The sequence below is a fragment of the Montipora capricornis genome, chromosome 1 (assembly GCF_036669925.1).
Source record: "Montipora capricornis isolate CH-2021 chromosome 1, ASM3666992v2, whole genome shotgun sequence".
NCBI lineage: Eukaryota > Metazoa > Cnidaria > Anthozoa > Scleractinia > Acroporidae > Montipora > Montipora capricornis.
Genome location: NC_090883.1, coordinates 34,742,477 through 34,762,476, shown reverse-complemented (window position 1 = coordinate 34,762,476; position 20,000 = coordinate 34,742,477). Strand labels below are relative to the sequence as shown.

At 40.3% G+C, this 20,000-nt stretch overlaps 1 protein-coding gene across 1 annotated transcript in view; it reads left to right on the top strand.

Annotated features, from left to right (window-relative positions):
* Window positions 1-20,000, top strand: part of LOC138014569 (uncharacterized) — a 78,625-nt gene that overhangs the window by 5,512 nt on the left and 53,113 nt on the right. Inside the window, 18 exon segments of the mRNA XM_068861682.1 lie at window positions 588-931; window positions 2,289-2,538; window positions 3,665-3,835; window positions 5,186-5,356; window positions 5,808-5,978; window positions 6,339-6,509; window positions 7,072-7,242; window positions 7,386-7,556; window positions 9,425-9,595; window positions 10,039-10,209; window positions 11,430-11,600; window positions 12,147-12,317; window positions 14,173-14,343; window positions 16,074-16,247; window positions 17,066-17,236; window positions 17,821-17,991; window positions 18,350-18,523; window positions 18,840-19,186. Of these exon segments, the coding sequence (XP_068717783.1) occupies window positions 588-931; window positions 2,289-2,538; window positions 3,665-3,835; window positions 5,186-5,356; window positions 5,808-5,978; window positions 6,339-6,509; window positions 7,072-7,242; window positions 7,386-7,556; window positions 9,425-9,595; window positions 10,039-10,209; window positions 11,430-11,600; window positions 12,147-12,317; window positions 14,173-14,343; window positions 16,074-16,247; window positions 17,066-17,236; window positions 17,821-17,991; window positions 18,350-18,523; window positions 18,840-19,186 (3,512 nt within the window).

The window sequence follows — 20,000 nt, the reverse complement described above, 5'->3', positions numbered from 1 at the left end:
CTTTACTTGAGGAATATTGTTCACGGTTTCTTGCTTGAAAACATTTATTAAGAATATACATGAAAAACTCAGAGATGCGCAAGCGTATAAAGGAACACGTAAAAATTGCGCTATAATTAAATTGCGCCACCCAAGGCTCACATCTGAGTTTGTTTGTTGATAGACCAATCAGAATGCTTGATTTATTGCTTCTTTTTGCTCTGAATCGCCTCTTCTGCAAAGCGTTGCCTGAAAACTGCATTACTCTTAGCCAATCAGAGTTGAGAAATTATTTCATGCATATCAACGTATGCTGTTGTAGGCATTGGTATTTACAACCACCTCGAATTAACGAACTGGCAAATGAAGACATATTATAGGATGTAAGGCGATGTAGGGCACCTTGTCCATTAAATTTTGTTGGGTTTTCTTGTTTCCATCTTGTTCCCTTTTTTGTGAATTTTTTGTGTGATTTCACTGTTATTACCTCGTTTCTTTGCTTGGCTCCAAGGCTTCTTGGAGACCCTGCAAACAAATGAATTTAATAAATAAAGTAACTGCAAGTGGCATTAATTTCAAAAATCATATAAACTTCTTATCTCACACAGAGGGTTGCCCGGTTCCCATTGACTTTGCAATGATTGTGGACGCTTCCGGGAGCATTAGTCGGCGAAATTTCCAGAGACTTCTGGAGTTCGTAGAGGACATGTTGGATGGCTTTGATATATCAGAGGAAGGCACCCATATAGCTATTATTGAATACAGCACTAAAGCCTCCGTCCAAATAAGATTCAATGATTTCTCTGGAGGCTTCCTAAATGCAGCTAACCTTAAGAGAAAAATTCGCCGGATACCCCATACTCGGGGTTATACATACATAGACAAGGCCTTACAACTGGCGAATACTGATGTGTTCTCTGTCAAGGATGGAATGAGACCAAATGTTACTAAAGTAAGTTAACTTTATTAGTTTAAGCAAAGACAACGGCTACGGCAACGACAACGTCACAAAGCAAGAATATGATTGGCTGAAAAAGGAAAAATACTCGTGTTGCAGGTGCAGCACGAATTTCCGTGCATTTCTTTGCCGTACTCCACAAAATAACTACGTGAAATCACCAAATTTTAGGTTTTGATGTCAACGTGAGCATATAACAACGAAACCTTCATTTTCTATTTTTACTTAAAAACTGTTCGCACCCATCCAGTTACAGGATAGTTCACCCGTATTGTTAAGGTGAACAAGACGGATTAGTATAATTAGATGGGTGATTATTGAAAATTCTCTGCGCTGATTGGTTTCACTTGAGGTGCTTACCGCGCGATAATCACCTAAGCGGTTTTTTTTTTAAATGGCCGCAAGCTGTTTTGTCGAGGGGACTGACGAAGAAATCCATTGTTTTTTGAAGAAAATGCATGTTTTGCAAATAATGACCTATGTAATTATGCTAAAACAATTATTCACCTCTGGCTCGGCGAATAGCGACTTCGTCTCGGTTTTTATTCACCGATATTCACCTCGCCTTCTGCGAATAATTGTGTATTATTAAAAACTGAACTACGGATATCAGATTTCCAGAATTTTCGTCGGCTCGCCGGTCACAGGCTATCAGTTCATATACCTGCTGTACCTAATATGGTCAAGGAACGCGTCAGCAATAAAGCGAGCTGCAAACATTTTTGCAGCTCTGATCAAAAGAAATATTGGCGGACCGGATTTGACCGAGGCAGAAATCGTCGTTTTAGAGAAAGAGTTGTTGATCCTGGAGTTTTTAATAAAACAATTATTGTACTCGGGTTTGCTGGATATAAAATGATTATACCCAACTTGGCGCGACGCGCCTCGTTGGTTATCTATCACTTTATATCCAGCGCGCCCTCGTAGAATAATTGTTAAGTACTCGCGAAATACGTGCTTGCGATAGTGCTAAGTTTTAACTTAGCCAACGAGGCGCGTTGAAGTGATAGATAACCAACGAGGTGCGTCGACAAAAACGTCATTAAAAATTTTGGAGTGTCGTTTTTGTTGACGTTTCCGTTGCCGTTGCCATTGCTTAAAGGCCTACGTTCACCCGACAGGCATTGCGTCTCGTGGAACAATTTCATCTTCATATATGAGAATCCAGTCAAAGCTGAAATTCATCCAATGAGATGGCTGCGATAAGCAATGCGAATTTCTGTAACAAAAACAAAAGGCCAAAAAGCCTGTTGGTCTAAGGTGGGCCTTTAAAACTCCCCAATAAAGGAAAACGGGTCTGCTACGAAGATTGAGGCACACTAACCAGGCGCTAAATATGTACACTCTGCAGGTAGCCTTAGTGATGACCGACGGTCAACAGACAGTACAAAACAATAGTGACCTATCTTCAGACGTTCTAAGCGCGGCTGTTCAGCCTCTGAAAGACAAGAATGTCCATGTGATATCACTGGGTATCGGATCAAATACAAACTTGTTTGATCTTTTGACTATGGCTTCCTCGGACAATGATGTGTATTTGGCGGAGAACTTTGACGTACTTAAAGAACTGGCGGCCAACCTCACCCAGAATAAGTGCCCAGGTACAAAAACCTTTCATTTGCTTTGTCAACTGAATTATCAAATTATCAGATAACCTTGGGAATTATTCAAGACGTTTAGAGCGTCTAAGATGCCGGAGGCTTTTACTGCGCGGTTCTCTCAAGATATACCAGTTGTGACCTGATCCACAAGACCTTGCTCTAAGGCTCGGGGAGTCGATTAGCCCAAGGGCGAGAAAAAAAAAAACATAGTCCTCATCCTCGCGGTTGTCTCTTCGAGGTGTTTTTCTTTAATTCTTCGTATTCTCGAATAGCCAGAAGAGTGTACCTTTATAAATGACCTCAGGACATGGTTTGTGGGGAGGGGGGCGAAGGGGAAGGACATCGTCTCTTCAAGCCCAATTTTAGATATCCATCACCAAGTTTCCCTCTATGTCTAAAGGATTTTGTAAGCATTTGCTACGTATTTCTAGCGATGTAGTAATTGTAAGGGTTTACGTTTTTTGGTGAGGGTAGATGTAGTTATTTCTCTTTACTTGAAGACCGGAGTTCAGGGGAATTAGCCTACGTGTAGCCGTACCCTTCCCCCCGAAGGAAAAAACGGGAGGAGGGAGTTCCTTCGGGGGAAGGGTACGGCTACACGTAGGCTATAGGGGAATAAGCGCGATGATGAAGTTGGGGAGGAAACATTTGTTGGCGCATAAATTGACTGTACTGCATCTAATCACGCCCATATCTGGAAATATCTGATATGGAAGGTAGATAAAGTTTGGACCACTGTAGTGAGGCTCGGATGCAGCCGGCGTCATATAAATGCCAGTGAAGCTACATAAAATAGACTCTATAGAAGGGCTCTGAGGACGAGCGCGCGGTTTGTCGCTACCCTTGAACCGTTTAAGATACCATCGTGAGACAAGAATAATTTTTTAAATGGTTTGAACCCAGGAGTGATATCAAAGCTAAGTGAATTGCGATCGACCTGATTAGTGTAGCCCTTATAATAGTCCTTCCGAGGACTTTACCTACTCGGACGATCGTGTTTCACCTAGTTATGAAAGATAATCATGTTAGTAAGTCAAATGGATATAACGAAGACTACCTATTTTAAGAATCTCAGTCTGCATTAAAAAAAAAACAGGAAAAAATGAGAAATTTCTTGCTTTTTCAGTAAATGGCAACTGGTCGGATTGGGGCGAATTTTCCTCATGTTCAGTTCCCTGTGGAGGAGGAATTCAAACCCGATTTAGGGAGTGCGACAACCCCCCTCCGGCATATGGTGGCAAAGATTGTCTCGGGGAGAGCGAAGACATCCGACAATGCAACGATTTTCCGTGTCCAGGTAACTAGAAATTTGAAAGTATTTAAGAAGTGTCCGCTTTGTAATCTCGGCTTGATGTTATTTTCGTTTGCAATACAATGCTTTGTACAAACCTAGTACATTTAGCTGAAAGGTGAAAAACTTGATCCGGAATTAGGAAAATGCTTCAAACGTAAAACGCTAATAGTTTAACGATTTTATATTTAATAGATTTTCATTTAGTGGATAAATAACTGGCCTGATTATTCAATCCAGGCCAGTTATTTATCCACTAAATGAAAATCTATTTGTCTCTGAGAGCTTCACAGTCGTTTAAATATCGGTCTTCTATTTTAATGAAAAACATGGAAAATTTCTGCATTCTGATTGGTCAATGGACAATCAAATGAGAGCCTTGGATGGCGCAATTTCCGGGTGATTGCACGATACACGTGCGTTTTTTCTGATTAATATATTGGAATAGGCCCGAGGACCATTTTAACCTCGTTCCCGGGGTCCCTCATCTATGCCTCCTTTGTTGTGAAGAGAGACCCTGGGAACAAGCTTGAGGGTAATGAATAATTAACTTCACGCGTTTTCACAAAATTGCCTGGGTCGCGAACCGACCGAGAGGGCAATTTGGACAACTTTGAAAAGACAAGTGGAGCTAATCCTTAATTGCATGTGCGAGGGCATATCGCGATTTGCCTCCGTCTTAGCCAATTAGCATTCAGCAAGTTATCCCCGCATGTGATAAATTACAAGACCTTACAATAATCTCTTCTCCAATTTTTTTTTCATTTATACTGGTAAAATTTTTCAAAGATTACACATTGCACTCGCTCTACGGGCTCGTTCAATTTGCTCTTCCTTGAAAAAAATTATAGACCGATTCGTCTTACTCAATGTTGTACCCAATTCAAATCTCTCGGGGTTGAGGTTCTTTGTGTCTTGCATTTGCTTGATAATGTAGCATTCACATTTAAATGAACTGGAAATACTTGGAACAAAACGTTTTATTCCCAAAGGATTTGAATTGGGTACAACATTGAGTTAGCCGAATCGGTCTATTTATTCCGAATTGTACTCGAAATCATGTAATTACCTATAACATGTCCTATACAAACATTATGGGTCCTCATAGACCATGGCCACTGTCATAAATGGCGACCATCTTTACATTCTTTTGTGTTTATGTTAATTAGACCTACTGGCCTCATTTTGAAACAAATATTCTTTTGAACTTTGCTCGTTGAAGCGAGGCTAGAAAGGCTAATTAGCATGGAAACAAAAAAATATATATTTGGCCGCTATTATGAAAGAGGTCTATAAAATGCTATTTGAGAGTTCAGACAAAAATGGCTATATTCCCTTTTTCTCCTTGTAATTTAGTCCATGGAGGCTGGACCGAATGGAAGCCATGGGAAGAATGCCCTGTGATTTGCGGAGGAGGAATTCAAAGCCGCAGCAGGAACTGTAGTAATCCACCGCCAGCCAATGGGGGCAACGATTGTGAAGGAGAGGGTTTGGTTTCACGTTCGTGCAACGAGAGCCCCTGTCCAGGTAAATCATCTACTACCGAAATATTATTTAACTGTTATTCTACGATACAACGAATGTTAATCATCTTGAAGAAGTGATTTAAATTTGCTTTTGTTTCAACTAAACATTTCTTAATTAAAGTTAAAAGTTTTTTTTTTTGTTATTATTAAGGTTCTACGTCAATCCATTCATTCGTCTTGACCATTCACGTACAATTCAAAGACGCATTTTCATATTTTAGAAGATAATGAATGGTACTGTACGTTTTCGTATGTCAGTAATATTCGGTTCAGGCCGGTTAAAGGGAGGAAATTCAAATGCAACTGTCTGAGTAATCTTTCTATTTAAATGCCATTTTCATTTGACTGTTGGAACACACTGCAGCCCCTTTGCAGTCATTGGCAATGGACGTCTTTTTTTTTTATCACAAATTTGGAACACAACTCTTGAATTTATCGCCATTATTTCACAGTTGATGGTAACTGGACCGAATGGGAGGCTTGGTCGCAATGCAGCGTCACGTGTGGTGGCGGACAACAGTCTCGGTCGCGAACATGCACCAATCCCCCTCCTCAACACGGCGGCAGAGTATGCAGTGGAGAAAACAGAGAAGTGCGATCTTGCAATGATTTCCATTGCCCAAGTAAATAAAATTCGGTTTGTTATCTTTTCTTAGAAGGATCTTCTTACTGTATCTTGGGTGTCATTGCAGAGTGAAAGCAAGACTATTTTCTTTACCACGATTTAGCACACAGAAATCTTGCCTATTATCCCACTTTGGCCAGACCAACTATGAGAAATTAGTCCCTTCCATATGTGCTTTGCTTTCATTCACTAGCCCAAAATATTCAAACCAGTCATTTGGCAGCCTTTAGATCAGTGGAAGCTTGCGGTTTTTTTTCTTTCCTCTCAAATCATTTGTTGCCTTTGCGTCACAGCTATTCAGTTGTGATGATCTTTTACAAATTTAACTTGCCTAACGCCAAGATCGTTTGACACACAGTTGATGGCAAGTGGACAGCGTGGAAGGCCTGGGAACCATGTTCGCTCAGCTGTGGTGGTGGTATACAAAAGTCGTATCGCTCTTGTTCTAATCCTGAGCCCGCGTTTGGAGGAGCTGACTGCAAAGGATCGGCCGAGAGATCCCGGACATGCAACGAAAATCCCTGTCCTGGTAATTAACTTGAATATGGCGTTCGAAAATAATCCCAAAATTCCGTGAAGCGAAATCTAAGATGAAACAAGCCATGCTGTATCCAAGTTTCCTCTTTTTAGCATATTTGCGTACAAACATGAAACATAATTTACTTAAAAAAGTATCTGGATTCCACCACTGGCTGAGTAAGACTCTTACAGCAAAAGACGGAAGGAACGATTATTTTGGTTTATGGCGCATGCCATCTTTTGCGGGTATATTTACCTAAAGCCGAGTTATCCATCTGCTCATAATCATACTGAAGACTTAATTTTTATACCTTGAAAATGTTCTATAAAATTAGAAACAGCAACAGACGTACGCAAAACCAACATACAGCAAAAGCAGCAACAAATATGAAAACATTCATTGCTCACACGCGACCACTGTTTTGGTAATGTTCTCCTAAAGGCTCCAAGTGTATTTTCAAGGTGAAGCCAAGGGAAGCTCTGTTAGTACAAAGTGCTCGCTCTGATTTTTCAGACTAATTGCTTAAAACAACGAGTCCGCGTTTTGATCACCACGCCGCTCTTTTTCATAGTTGACGGTAATTGGACTGATTGGAAGGCGTGGTCGCAATGCGATGTGACGTGTGGCGGTGGAACACAGAGTCGGTCTCGAACGTGTAGCAATCCCCCTCCACGACATGGTGGCAATAAATGCAGTGGAGCAGACGTGCAAGTGCAAGCTTGTAATAATCTGCCTTGTCCAAGTAAAGTCTCTCTCATATTTCTTCAATTTTCTGCATGTTGACTTTGTATTTTGCTTCTACGTCTAACGACGTTAATTGAAATTATCCTCGGTTAATACCTTGGATGTTAGATTGCTGACACTCTTGACTCAATTAATCGGTAGTTGATGGCAAATTCACTGAGTGGAAGGCCTGGGAACCATGTTCTGTGACGTGTGGTGGTGGTGTTCAACGGTCCTATCGTACGTGTACTAATCCTGCGCCAGCGTTCGGAGGAGCTGACTGTGAAGGGATCAGCGAACGGTCTAGAACATGCAACGAAAATGGATGTCCCGGTAAATCCTTAAAAAAACCAATGCAGTATTACTTAGACAAGTGAAGGAAATGTTAAGCTCTGGCTACAACGTTTGGTTTTTTAGAGAACCAAGACAAACACTCAACAAATATACATTAATTAAATTCGAGTCGTATTTAAAACTTGAGAACATTAACAAACAATCTTTCAAATCATTCGCACTTCATTGCTCACACTTAAAATAATCACAACTGAAATGAAAATCCTTTTCGTCACACAATAGACCTAATCGGCTGATTCAATGTTGTACCCAATTCAAACCCTTTGGCAATAAAACGTTTTGTTTCAGGTATTTCCCTACATTTAAATATGAATGCTACATTATCATGCAAATACAATACACAAAGAATCTTAATCTCGGGAGATTTGAATTGGTTACAACACTGAGTTAGCCGATTAGGTCTATTAGCCAAACTTGGCAGACCAGTCAATAGCTATTGGATACAGATTTTTGTTATATCTCTCGGATAGTAGGCGCTATGATTGACTAATTATACTATACAGCCCGCTGTCGTTTATGTTAAATAAACCCGTAAAATGGTTTTAATCTTGCAAGATATTATTTCAAAAAGCCAGGAAGATTTATTCGTTTTTCGGGTTTGACGCATGCCAATAATAAGTGGCAGTTGAACGTTCCGCTTTCCTTCAACTGGTTTCCTTTCCCGCGGGGCTGATTACTTCGGAGATATAATAAATATCTTACTAACCTCGTTTTTTCCCGTTGATTTGTGGCCTGCGCGTTTCTCGTTTGGACCATAAATCAACGGGAAAAAACGAGGTCCGTAACTTACATTGCGGACCTCAGACTCGTTTAGTAAGAGGAATGTATTACCTCGACAAACGTACTCAGATGTAATTAAGATCAATCAATCAATCAAGACCTTTCTTCAAGCACCAACTGTCACAGCATTGTATAACCACTAAATGGGGACACCAAAATAAGTGAAAGGAAAAGTAGAGAATGAAAAAGAGTCTTGAGTAATAAGAAATTCAGAAAAATTCATACACAATATGTACAAATAAGAAATTCGGGAAAATTATATGCAATCAGTCCAAATACGTCAATGTTAATATATTAGGAACTGCAAAGAGAGCGGTCTCATCTTTGATTTGTCAACCCCGTTTTAAACATTTAAAGTCTGAAATCAAACCTTTGTAAATTCTTTCCCTGAGATTGGGTGGGATTAAAAATTTACTAGCATAGTTCTGCGTTGCGACTACTACATCTTGTTATCTACAGAGAACAGGGGTAGCTCATTGGCCGGAGCGCTCGAACGGTCCACCAGCCAATAGAGAACTTCAGCAAGGACGACGGTAACGGTAACGAGAACGTCATCTCAAAACGTAAATTTGCGTTATTGTAGTCACTTCGCGACTATTCGAAGCTCTTAAACATGACAATGGTGTGGCAGTCTCTCAAGAATGAAACCGATATGAGGCACGCTTAGTTTAAGGGAGAAAATGAAAATTTATCCTCAAGTGCTGACGTCCTCAATAAAACCTCAAATTTGGCTATTTCACGTTGTTGTTTTGCTGACGACGGTAAAGAAATGGACAAAAATGAAAAACGCACGTGCAGAGCGTGCAAAGCTATTGTTTTTTTCCCACTAAATATGGAAATTTGTGACCTTCTCGTTGCCGTCGCCGTTGTCGTTGCTAAAGCTCCCTAATGAAAAGGACTGAGAAAGCACTCCGGTTTTCCTCTCAGGGACAACTGAGATGACGAATATGAGCATTTCAGAACGTTTTTTAAAACATATTTACATTTGATGCGTCTCGCCGCTGCAGTATGGAGCTGCAGCTATGTTTTAACAGTTAACACAACGACTGTTTTTTTTTTTTTTACAGAGGATGGAAACTGGTCTGCGTGGAACGATTTTACCCCCTGCAGCGTGACATGTGGCGGTGGGACAAAAAATCGGTCAAGAACCTGCACAAACCCGCCGCCAAAATTTAGTGGAAAGGACTGCGTCGGAGAGAGCCAAGATACTCAGCCGTGCAACAATTTTCCATGTCCAGGTGTGTAGAAGGGTCTCTCTGTTAGACACAGGAAATGAGGAAATGATGTACTCCTTACTTCTGAGACTTACATTCAGTCCCATAAAATGTGAAGGGCTTAAATTATCAAGGCTTTTTAGCCTGCAATGCTTTCCTTTATAAAAATATGTGGCTTTCACGCGGAGTCAATTAAGCCGTCTTTGAAGGGCATTGAACGGGTTAGACAGGATTCATTTCCCATATCTTCAGTTAGGGTCAGGGTTAGAGTTGGGGGGAGGGGGTAGGGGGGAAGCGGGGTGGTTAAACTAGATTAAATCTTAAAAGTTGACTAGGGGGTTGCCCAAGGTGGGCTTTTTGATTCATTGACACATTACTCCGATTGATTGTCTTGGCAAAATCTTACTGAAATTACTCAGTAGGGGTTATATCAGTGATCATGTCTTGCGTCTTCTTTCACTTGACAGTTGACGGGAGATGGTCTGATTGGGGATTGTGGGGTTCTTGTTCTCTGACATGTGGCGGCGGAATTCAAGATCGACTTCGTACCTGTACGAATCCTCCCCCAGCCTTTGGTGGAAGTCAGTGCTCTGGTCCGAACGTTGAAACTAGATTTTGCCAGCAAGAGCCTTGTCCAGGTGATTAGAAAAACACGTGTTAGAGAGAGGTTTCGGTGTTGTTCTGTCTAGCTAAGAGTCTAATGTATCTATCTTTAGTAATTGCCCTTAACTTGCTGTGTTGTAGTAAAAAGTGTAGTGACATTCAAAACAAGCAATCTCTTCCTTTCTACCGGTAGCCAATCGATCGTTATTACAACCTTACTTTTTTGGGCTGAACGCGATAAATCGTGACAATTAACGCTTCGATCCATGCTCTTCGTTAAACGCATCCAATACTTTCTGTGATTTCTTTCTAGAGGCGTATCCTTACTGTAATCGAAAGTTTAGGGGTATTATAATTTATTTGTGCCGATGTTAATGACGTGATAATCAAAGGTACTGCTTGTATCGATGCTTTTCATTGGCTTTAAATGTCTATAAATTGATATGGTAACAAGTTCACGGATTGCAAATAAACAACATGTGTAAATCTGCATTTTACCACCTGCTCAACATTGCCAAGATAAGGAAATTATTTCCTTGTGAAATTATTATACATGCTTTTGTATCTTCTAAGTTAGGTCATTGCAACCTACCATTATCAGGCCTTAATTAACCGGAATCAGATAAACAAACTCCAAAATGTACAAAATTCCGCTGCACGCTTGTCAACAGACATACGTAAATACGCTTGCATTAGGAGAACTACACTGGCTCCTTGTGGTCGCTAAGATTGAATTGACTTTTAAATCATTGTATGACTTGGCACCAATCAATTTAAAGGAACTTTTAATCCCCCATGTATCACAACGGACTCATGTTCAGCTGGCAAGAAGCTTCTCGTACAGCTGACGGACCATCCTTGCTGTTCCCAACAAAGGTGTTTTCTGCAGCCATCCTGTCTTAATGATAATCCCCAGTTTATCAAGTCATGTATCCGACCTTTTGCTTATACTGCTCCGAGTGTACCAACAATTACAGGAACCACCTCCTGCTATCTGATACCCCATAGTTTTCCAATTTCCCTCTTCAAATCTTGGTACTTATCAATCTTTTCAGCCTACTTTTCACACATTCTGTAATCCCACGGTGAAGCAATATCCACAATAATTACCTTTGTACTCTCCTTTTCGACAACATTATCATTATTATTGCTATTATGATTATGATTATCATTATTATTATTATTATTATTATTATTATTATTACAAAATTACTCATCATACATTTTTATGTGATCTATTTTTGTACTTACGTAGTTCCTGGAGGGTTTACTGCATGGCGCCGTTGGAGCATTTGTTCCACCTCTTGTGGTGGTGGAATGCAGAAAAGAACACGAACCTGCACCAATCCTCCTCCTGCTCATGGAGGGGAGGATTGCGAGGGGGACCGGGAAGAAGTGCAACCATGCAATGAACGACCTTGCCCAGGTGTCAAATGTCTCTTACATATGCATTAAATTTTCTCTTCTTCTTGTGGTGTTGTATGCAATGCCACACACAAGACACATTTGGCATTTAGTTTGATAACCCCCATTCGCACAAAATTGGTAAAGAGAACGAAATACTTAATGTGAACTTCAACCAATCGTCGAAGTAAAGAATCGTCCACACACCACTTAAACTGCTTCAAATTTGTAACAAAAATACACAATATCTCGATGCACCAAGATGGAAAATAAAACACTGGCAGTTGTATCCAACTCTGGGTCACTGCACCCATCAAATCACACAATTAGGAAACACCTTTTGGTTAAAAGAAAAAACACATTCAAATATGTTAAGCATTTAAACGTGGCCTCCTTTGATGTGTAGAATGAAGGCACTGTAGCACTACTTAATGATGTGCAGCGTTATTTTTTGCAAACCTATATTGTAGATCATTCCCACGCAGTGTTAAACCTAAATGTTAAGTAAACACAAGTGTTCAATCGATAGCACAACTGAGTAACACCCTTCTTTCTCGTCGAATAACAGTGGACGGTAATTGGACTGACTGGGGTTTTTGGAGCAGATGTGACAAAACATGTGGAGGAGGAAGGCAGGACCGTTCACGAACCTGCACCAATCCTCCGGCGGCCTACGGTGGAGCGCAGTGCACTGGAACCAGTACAGAAACTAGATCATGTAACAACCTTCCTTGTCCAGGTAAAAAGGCATTGTGAAAGATTAAAAGAAGACTGCAGGAAATATCAAGAAAAAACATGACATTCTTTCCGAGTTAGACAATGCCCTAAAAACAGACATTATCAAGAGTCTATCCCTCATGATATAATATTAATTCCCATTTCGAGTAAGGCAATATCCTGAAAACACAAGGAAATTTTTAATAATCAAAAATAGCGATACAAATAATAAATGGGAAATAAGTGCTTGCCAGCGCGCCAAGATTTGTTTTGTAGTTAAAAATGCTCTAAGCCATGAAACGTCAGTTGTGCATTGTATCCGGTCAAGAGAAAATGAGGGGACAGAGAGGGAGGCTCAAGGCGTTGGCCGGGATATGTTATGTCCACGAAAGTTATTTTTAGACGAGCGGTAGTCTTTGTTCTAGCGGAAGTCTGTCTTCTGAGACGTCCGCATGCAGTCTTGCCTCGCTCTCAGGTTCTTAGTGAAAAGAGAAAATGATGGCGCACGTGAAAGGCTGATGAATATATATTTTCTTTCAAACATCGGACCGAGGTTGGCCTGCATGCGGACGTCTCGGAAGACCTCCGCTAGTCTAAAAAAAACTTTCGTGGACATGACATATCCCAAGGGCTGGACCGGGAGCCTCCTTCTCTGTCCCCTCATTTTCTCTTGATCCGGTGTAAGGATAAAATTTTTTTCTTTGGCTAAATGCCGAATTTTGAGGGTTCTGTCCATGTTTTTTAATATGCGAACGAACATGTATCATGTGCCTTCTCAACTGCCTTATTTCGGAATTTTATAAAATAAATAAACAAACATATGATCACGTTACACGACACCCGATTTTACATTACTGGCAAAAGTCGTAGTTTGGGAATTTATCACCGTAATAACGATCGATTGTCTTATTGTTTTCCCTTCCACTGAGTTTACTAGCTGGTCCTTGCATTGAATCTCTTCTTCCTAAAATAAGTTAGAATTATTTATCATAAGGCAATATCATAGTAAAACATTTGGAATGAATAGTACCCGTGAATAAGGACACGATATGTTTTGGTTATTCAATAGACCTCTTTCATCATGGCGGCCAAGTAAAATATTCTCTTGTATTAAGGACGGTGCTTACTACAGCTGTAATTCAAAGGTATTTTTGTACAGTTTACTGAATATGCGGGTAGAGAAAATCTATCTTAACAAGTGTTATTGAAATCCAAAAAGAAAATTGGGGGTAACCACTCATTTTTCAAAAATAATAATCAACAATATTTGTAAAAATCTATGTAGGTATGTAAATCTATGTAAATCTATGCATGATTACCCCAATTTCATTTTGGATACCAAACGCTCTTGCAAAGTTCTGCTTTCTCCGCATAGTTTTGAACTGCGCAAAAATATCCCTTTATTAATAAGCTCCATCCATAGGAATTCCGATTATCTCGCGATGTGCAGAACGTGTGTGCAATAACAATAGTAGGCACCGTCCTTAATGCTAATAAGCCTGTCTAGCCTGTCTCGACTTTCGAGAAACGGGGCCCAGGGGCCCGTTTCTCGAAAGTGCCGAAACTTTACGAACCATTTTCGGGTGTCACAATTCCCCCTTTGTATCTCAAGAACGGAGAGGTTTTAAGTCGTCAAACTTCACAGTTATTTTTCTTTTTGTTATCTTGAAAACATGTCAAAAGATCGGCTTTCCAAAATAAGCGGTTGGCAGTTTCGGGACTTTCGAGAAACGGGCCCCAGGTGTATAAACAAGTGGCAACGACATACTGCTGTGCGTTGGACTAGAGCCCCGTTCAGGACGGACAAGCAACACTTTGGTTTTCCATGAGGTTTAATTAAGCGCACATGAGTGACAGCTTATCGTTATTTCTTTCAGTTGACGGTGGCTGGGCTAGGTGGAAGGCATGGAGCTCATGCAGTGTAACATGCGGTGGGGGAACACAAAGAAGAACAAGAGACTGTTCCTTCCCACCACCCTCTCATGGTGGCAAAAACTGTCCCGGAAGCAACAGGGATGAGCGCTCCTGCAATACGCGACCATGCCCAGGTATGTTGGTAGTCAATTCTTGGATGTCATATCATGAAGAAATGGTCATTTAACATGCCATGTAACATGATGGCTTTGTAGAAGTTATCACGAAAAGAATATTTGAAAAGCTCTTTTTTCTCTTTGCGTCCTTGCCTTATCGCAGTTCTTTAAATAAGTGACCCAATCTTGGAAACTAGCTGACAGATATATTTATTTCCATCCTTTTGGCTTTTTATAGGCAGACTAAAGAAACGCTAAATTAATTTTACACTTACCAGGCCGAAGCCCAAAATCTCTCTCATTTGGCCTTAACTTGTTTCTCTACTGTTATCTAAATTACATAGGCCATTTCCGAGTTGATGTCTGCCTCCTTTTAAAGCGAGTCTAAGTACAAAGTTTTCCTTATGAAAATTAATTTTCATTCATATGTAAAGTGGACCCAACTAACATCACAAAAATTTCGCACTTAGACTCGCTTTGAAGAGGAGGCAGACATGAACTCGGAAATGGCCTATTTAGAATACGGGTCCCGCCAAATAATAGCCAATCAGATTGGGCTAAAAGGTCACAATGCATCTTATTGGTACGCAACCAAGTAGCCAGCCTCTCGAGGGATCTCTCGCACTTAATGCAAAAACATGGATCGGGCACGGAACGTCACGTGGCCATGCTTTTTTTTCTGCGCAAAATGTATAGGCCGCATTGCATCTCAGATTGACATTCCTGGGTTATCGATTTCTTCCAATACCAATTTTGAATGCCTCTGATTGGGGCGCAACCAATTCAAGTAGCCTCTCGAGGGATTGCCCGTGCTAAATGCAAAGTTATCCGTACCGTACCTTAAACAACTCGTTGAAAATTAGCTTTTCGTTAGCTTCATCGTAAGTTATCCCGAGTGAAAAGTTCTAGTAACATGCTAGTAACATGCTATGCCCCACTGCTGATTTGCCATAGAGGTGTCAGTTTATTATTATTATTATTATTATATATGTTTTTTCTGACTGATATTATCTGCATATCTCAGATTGACATTCCTGGGTTATCGATTTCTTCCAATACCAATCTTGAATGCCTCTGATTGGGGCGCAACCAATTCAAGTAGCCTCTCGAGGGATTGCCCGTGCTAAATGCAAAGTTATCCGTACCGTACCTTAAACAACTCGTTGAAAATTAGCTTTTCGTTAGCTTCATCGTAAGTTATCCCGAGTGAAAAGTTCTAGTAACATGCTAGTAACATGCTATGCCCCACTGCTGATTTGCCATAGAGGTGTCAGTTTATTATTATTATTATTATTATTATTATTATTATATATGTTTTTTTCTGACTGATATTATCTGCATATATATATAAAGATAAGCTCCTTAAAGAAAAGCCACTCTTCTTAAGAAAAAATTATATATATATAATTTTTTCTTAAGTAGAGTGGCTTGTCTTTAAGGAGCTTATCTTTATTTCCAATTTTTTTTTAGTCAGAATGCTATCATGACATGAATTTTTCTTATTACAAATAAGAATATCTTCGTAAGTTTATTGTGCTTATTGTTTAATATATATATATTTTTTGTTTTACTTCTTACTTGTAAATAGCAATTTTCTTGTAATATGTTAATAAAGGGATTATATTTAAAATATTATTATTATTATAATTATTATTATTATTATTGTTATTTATTGGTTCTCTTCAAGTTATGGCACCGTCTTGTTGGTGTAGCAAACAAACGACCTCTTGTAATTTTCATTCGAACAGTCAACGGCAACTGGAGCGCTTGGAGAGCCTGGACACCATGCTCAAGAACGTGCGGCGGAGGGACACAGACGAGAGTTCGATTTTGCACCAATCCCCCGCCTGCCTATGGTGGAAATCCGTGCGTTGGGGCAGGCAGAGAAACGCAATCATGCAATCAGGATCCCCCTTGTCCAGGTAAAGGAAAATCTGTCCTTTGTTTATCATTTAAATGGTCGCTTCTTTCACCCTGTCACGATGACAAGCACGATGTTTATTGACGTTGACAATGCAAATGTACTTTCCGTTTGGACAGTCGTCCAATGAAAACTATCCTCATTCTTTACACTTATTTTCAATGTGGCGGAGTAAAATTAGCCAAAAAGGGGACAGGAGACGAGGCGTGAACGGCAGGGAGCGGAAAATACCTGAAACAGGAGGCTACAGATAGCCTACACTTTGTTCGGAGGATATTCATCCGATTTCCTTCCTGATCATAGAATAGTTGTTCACATTTTAAACTGTTTTTAACGGCATTGATTCCGATCAAAACCTGTAAACGGATGTTTCACAAGCTTCTACGATGGTATTTAAAATATTTAATACTTTTTGTTAACAATACCGGGAGAACACCAGACCCGTGATATATGTTACCGAGTAATACCATAACCACACATTGCGTGCAACGAAAACACATTCCCTGTTACGCACAATTCTTTAATAACTATTTCCCCATAGTTTGACATGTAGCCTTTCAGGGTCTAGCGACTCACGTGGTCATCGCGAGCGCCTCTGAATGAGAAGATGCTGAGTTCGATAAATGAGAAAATAAATTGAGAAAACAATTAAACGCATAAATTACCATTGGCAAAGAACCTTACGCATGCGCAGGAAAATCACGACCCGAAAATCCAAAGTCACATCCGAATCCTATATTTTGTTCTTCTGTCGGGTTCACTACTCACCGTGACCCAAGTTTTGGTGGTTGACTAGTTTATTCTACCATTTGGTTATAGTTCCTGGTGGCTGGGCTCAGTGGAGTCGCTGGGATGCTTGCCCAGTCACATGTGGCAATGGAGTGCAGCGCAGGTTCAGAACGTGCACTAGCCCCCCTCCTTCAAATGGTGGAGCTCGGTGTTTTGGGCAGGATCAACAGATATATTACTGCTACAGAGGATCTTGCCCGGGTAAAAGACTAATGAGTCATTCAAGTTTAACAGTTTAATGTGAAATGAGCACAACGTGTCCATTGTCTTGATTTACACTTGGATATTCATAGGGTTAAAGGAACACTTCCATGAAGTTTGTAACGATTTCTGGTCAAAATTCCTAAAACGTGATCTTTAAACACCTTGATGACTTTCAAATCTTTTCATTTCTTACACTGCTCTAGTGAATCTAGAACAATAAGGGTCAGCCAAAATACGTCAGTGCTATCGACTTTAAGCGAGGTAGGACACTAAAACTATTGAACTTTCATCCGACGGTTTGAAGTTTGTGCTCAAGTCTCCCTTTGCCATTCCTCCGCAAAACAGGTAAAGATAGTCCGTGCATTAAGATAAAGCTGTTGAAATTTAAAGGGAAAACAGTTGCGTCTTAATTTTGTGGCTGCTATAAGATCAGCTGAGCAGCTGATGGCTTGGATTTTCAGTGTGTTGCTAAAAATAGCGTGACAGTGTCACTTTAAGCAAACGAGAATCGCTTACGAAACTCTAAAGCCTTATAAAAAAAAGACGAAAAAAAGGTTTACTTCGTACTCTTCCTTTTGCAGTTGATGGCCAGTGGTCACGCTGGGAGCGGTGGGGACGCTGTTCACGGACCTGTAATGGTGGAGTAAAAAGACGTTATAGAACGTGTTCCAAACCGCGTCCATCTAATGGCGGAAAATACTGCTCTGGTGAAGACATGGAAGAAATTAAGTGTAACGCGAACCCTTGTGCAGGTAATTTAAAGAAATTCTGAATACATAGGTTGTTTTAAACAGTCAGCCGTGAACTTTTTGACTTTATTTATACAGTAAGAACTGGTTTCTTTAATAAGCCCTGAGATGGCCTTTGTTGGGAGTGATCTCGTGTTACTTTAAGTTGGGTTACTTGTACAAAGTGCTATAGTTGCAAAAAAATAAAAGTCCCCAGATGTTTACTTAGAAGTGTACATATCCCTTGCACGTGATCAGAATCTATTCTTACTATCCAACCTCCATCATGTTTGCTGAACGAAATCAAGCAAGCCCCATCCGAGCTTTCTTTACTTAAAATGGTAACTTTCCTAACCAAGTATTCTTGCTATTTGTGATGCAGTAAATGGAAATTGGGGACCTTGGGACAGTTGGAGCGCTTGTTCCAGAACTTGCGGTGGGAGAGGCAGAATGACAAGGACGCGGAAATGCAACAACCCCCCTCCAGCAAACGGGGGAAGATACTGTGATGGAAGTAGCACCGCAATGGTCGTATGCAATACTAAATCTTGCGGAGGTTAGCTGACGTTTCCAATTATTATTTTTAACTTTTATTCACTGCCGACCATACATGTAAATATGCATAGAGTACAGACTTTGGAGTGAATGACGTCAGTCAATGGAGGTACACGAAAAATGGTCGGAAATTTTGGATGGTTTGTTTTGGTTCTGAAGTTATGATAAAGAAGAAGACGGTGGTTTTTTTAAGGGTTTCAACCATTACTTGTTACCTAGTAGTCAAGAGGAAAAGACCTTTACTTGATAAGTTAACTTAAATGTTGTTGAAACTTTGTACTTAATGTTAATTCTTTTCGTTGTGTTTTGTTTGACAGTCAAAATATGTAAGATACCTATGGACTTCGCCATCTTAGTGGATACCTCAGGAAGCATATCGAGAAGAAATTTTGAAACCTTGTTGCGATTTGTCAGAAGTATCGTGAGCAGCTTTGAAATCACAGATGAAATGACGCATATTGCTCTCATTGAATACAGCACTACGGCTTCTGTACAACTAAGATTCAACCAGTTAAACGGAAGAGATCTTAACCGGTGGTCTGTGGAAAGTAAAATCGATAAAATCCCACACAGACGAGGCTTTACCTACATTGACAGGGCCCTGCGTAAGGCAGATGAGGAAGTGTTTACCTACGAGGCTGGAATGAGAGATTATGTAAAGAAGGTAAATATCACGCAATTATTATCCTGATTAAATAGATCCGAGTCGAACCCTGACCCAATCAACTCATTCACTGCATACGGCACAAGTGACTTTTGTTGATGAGTTAACTCGGAAGCGATGAGCGAAGTACTGGTCTCCTCCCTCGTGGTTATTCAGTGTGTGTAGTATATACATGAACATTACTCAGTCTTAGTGTTTGCGGTAAAAGTAGTATATCCCCTGCTCGGTGAATAATATGTATGGGTTATTGACCAAGCGTGAGGTCAAGATGACTGGATATTGGCCAAGTTCTTTTTTTGCGTGTTTATGGACCGAGACGAAGTCGAGGTCCATAAACACGCAAAAAAAGAATGAGGCCAATATCCAGTCATCTTGACCGAACAATCTTGGTCAATAAAGGATTTATTATATGACTTAAAACACCAAAAAATGATCTTTGATCTTGCGGGACCAAGCGAGAAATCCCGAGCGGGCAGTATCGCTCCATCTTGCCCGCTCGGGTAGCCAATCAGAGCGCACGATTTGGTTCATCTTGCCCGCTCACGGAGCTAGTCATATAATAATCAATAATATACAAACTCGATCCCAAGATATTACTTTCCTCAGCCCCTTTGCCGGCTTCAGCGTGTCACAGAACAGCGCTGTAGCTTACCGACCGTGCGTTTTAATTAATAATAACACCCCTATAGCACGGGTACAGGAACATAAATTTCTTGGAATAATTATTCACGAAAATCTTTTATGGAAACCGCACATAACTTCCATCTGTGATAAAGTCGCTAAGGTTATAGGAATTTTGTTTAAATCGAAACGA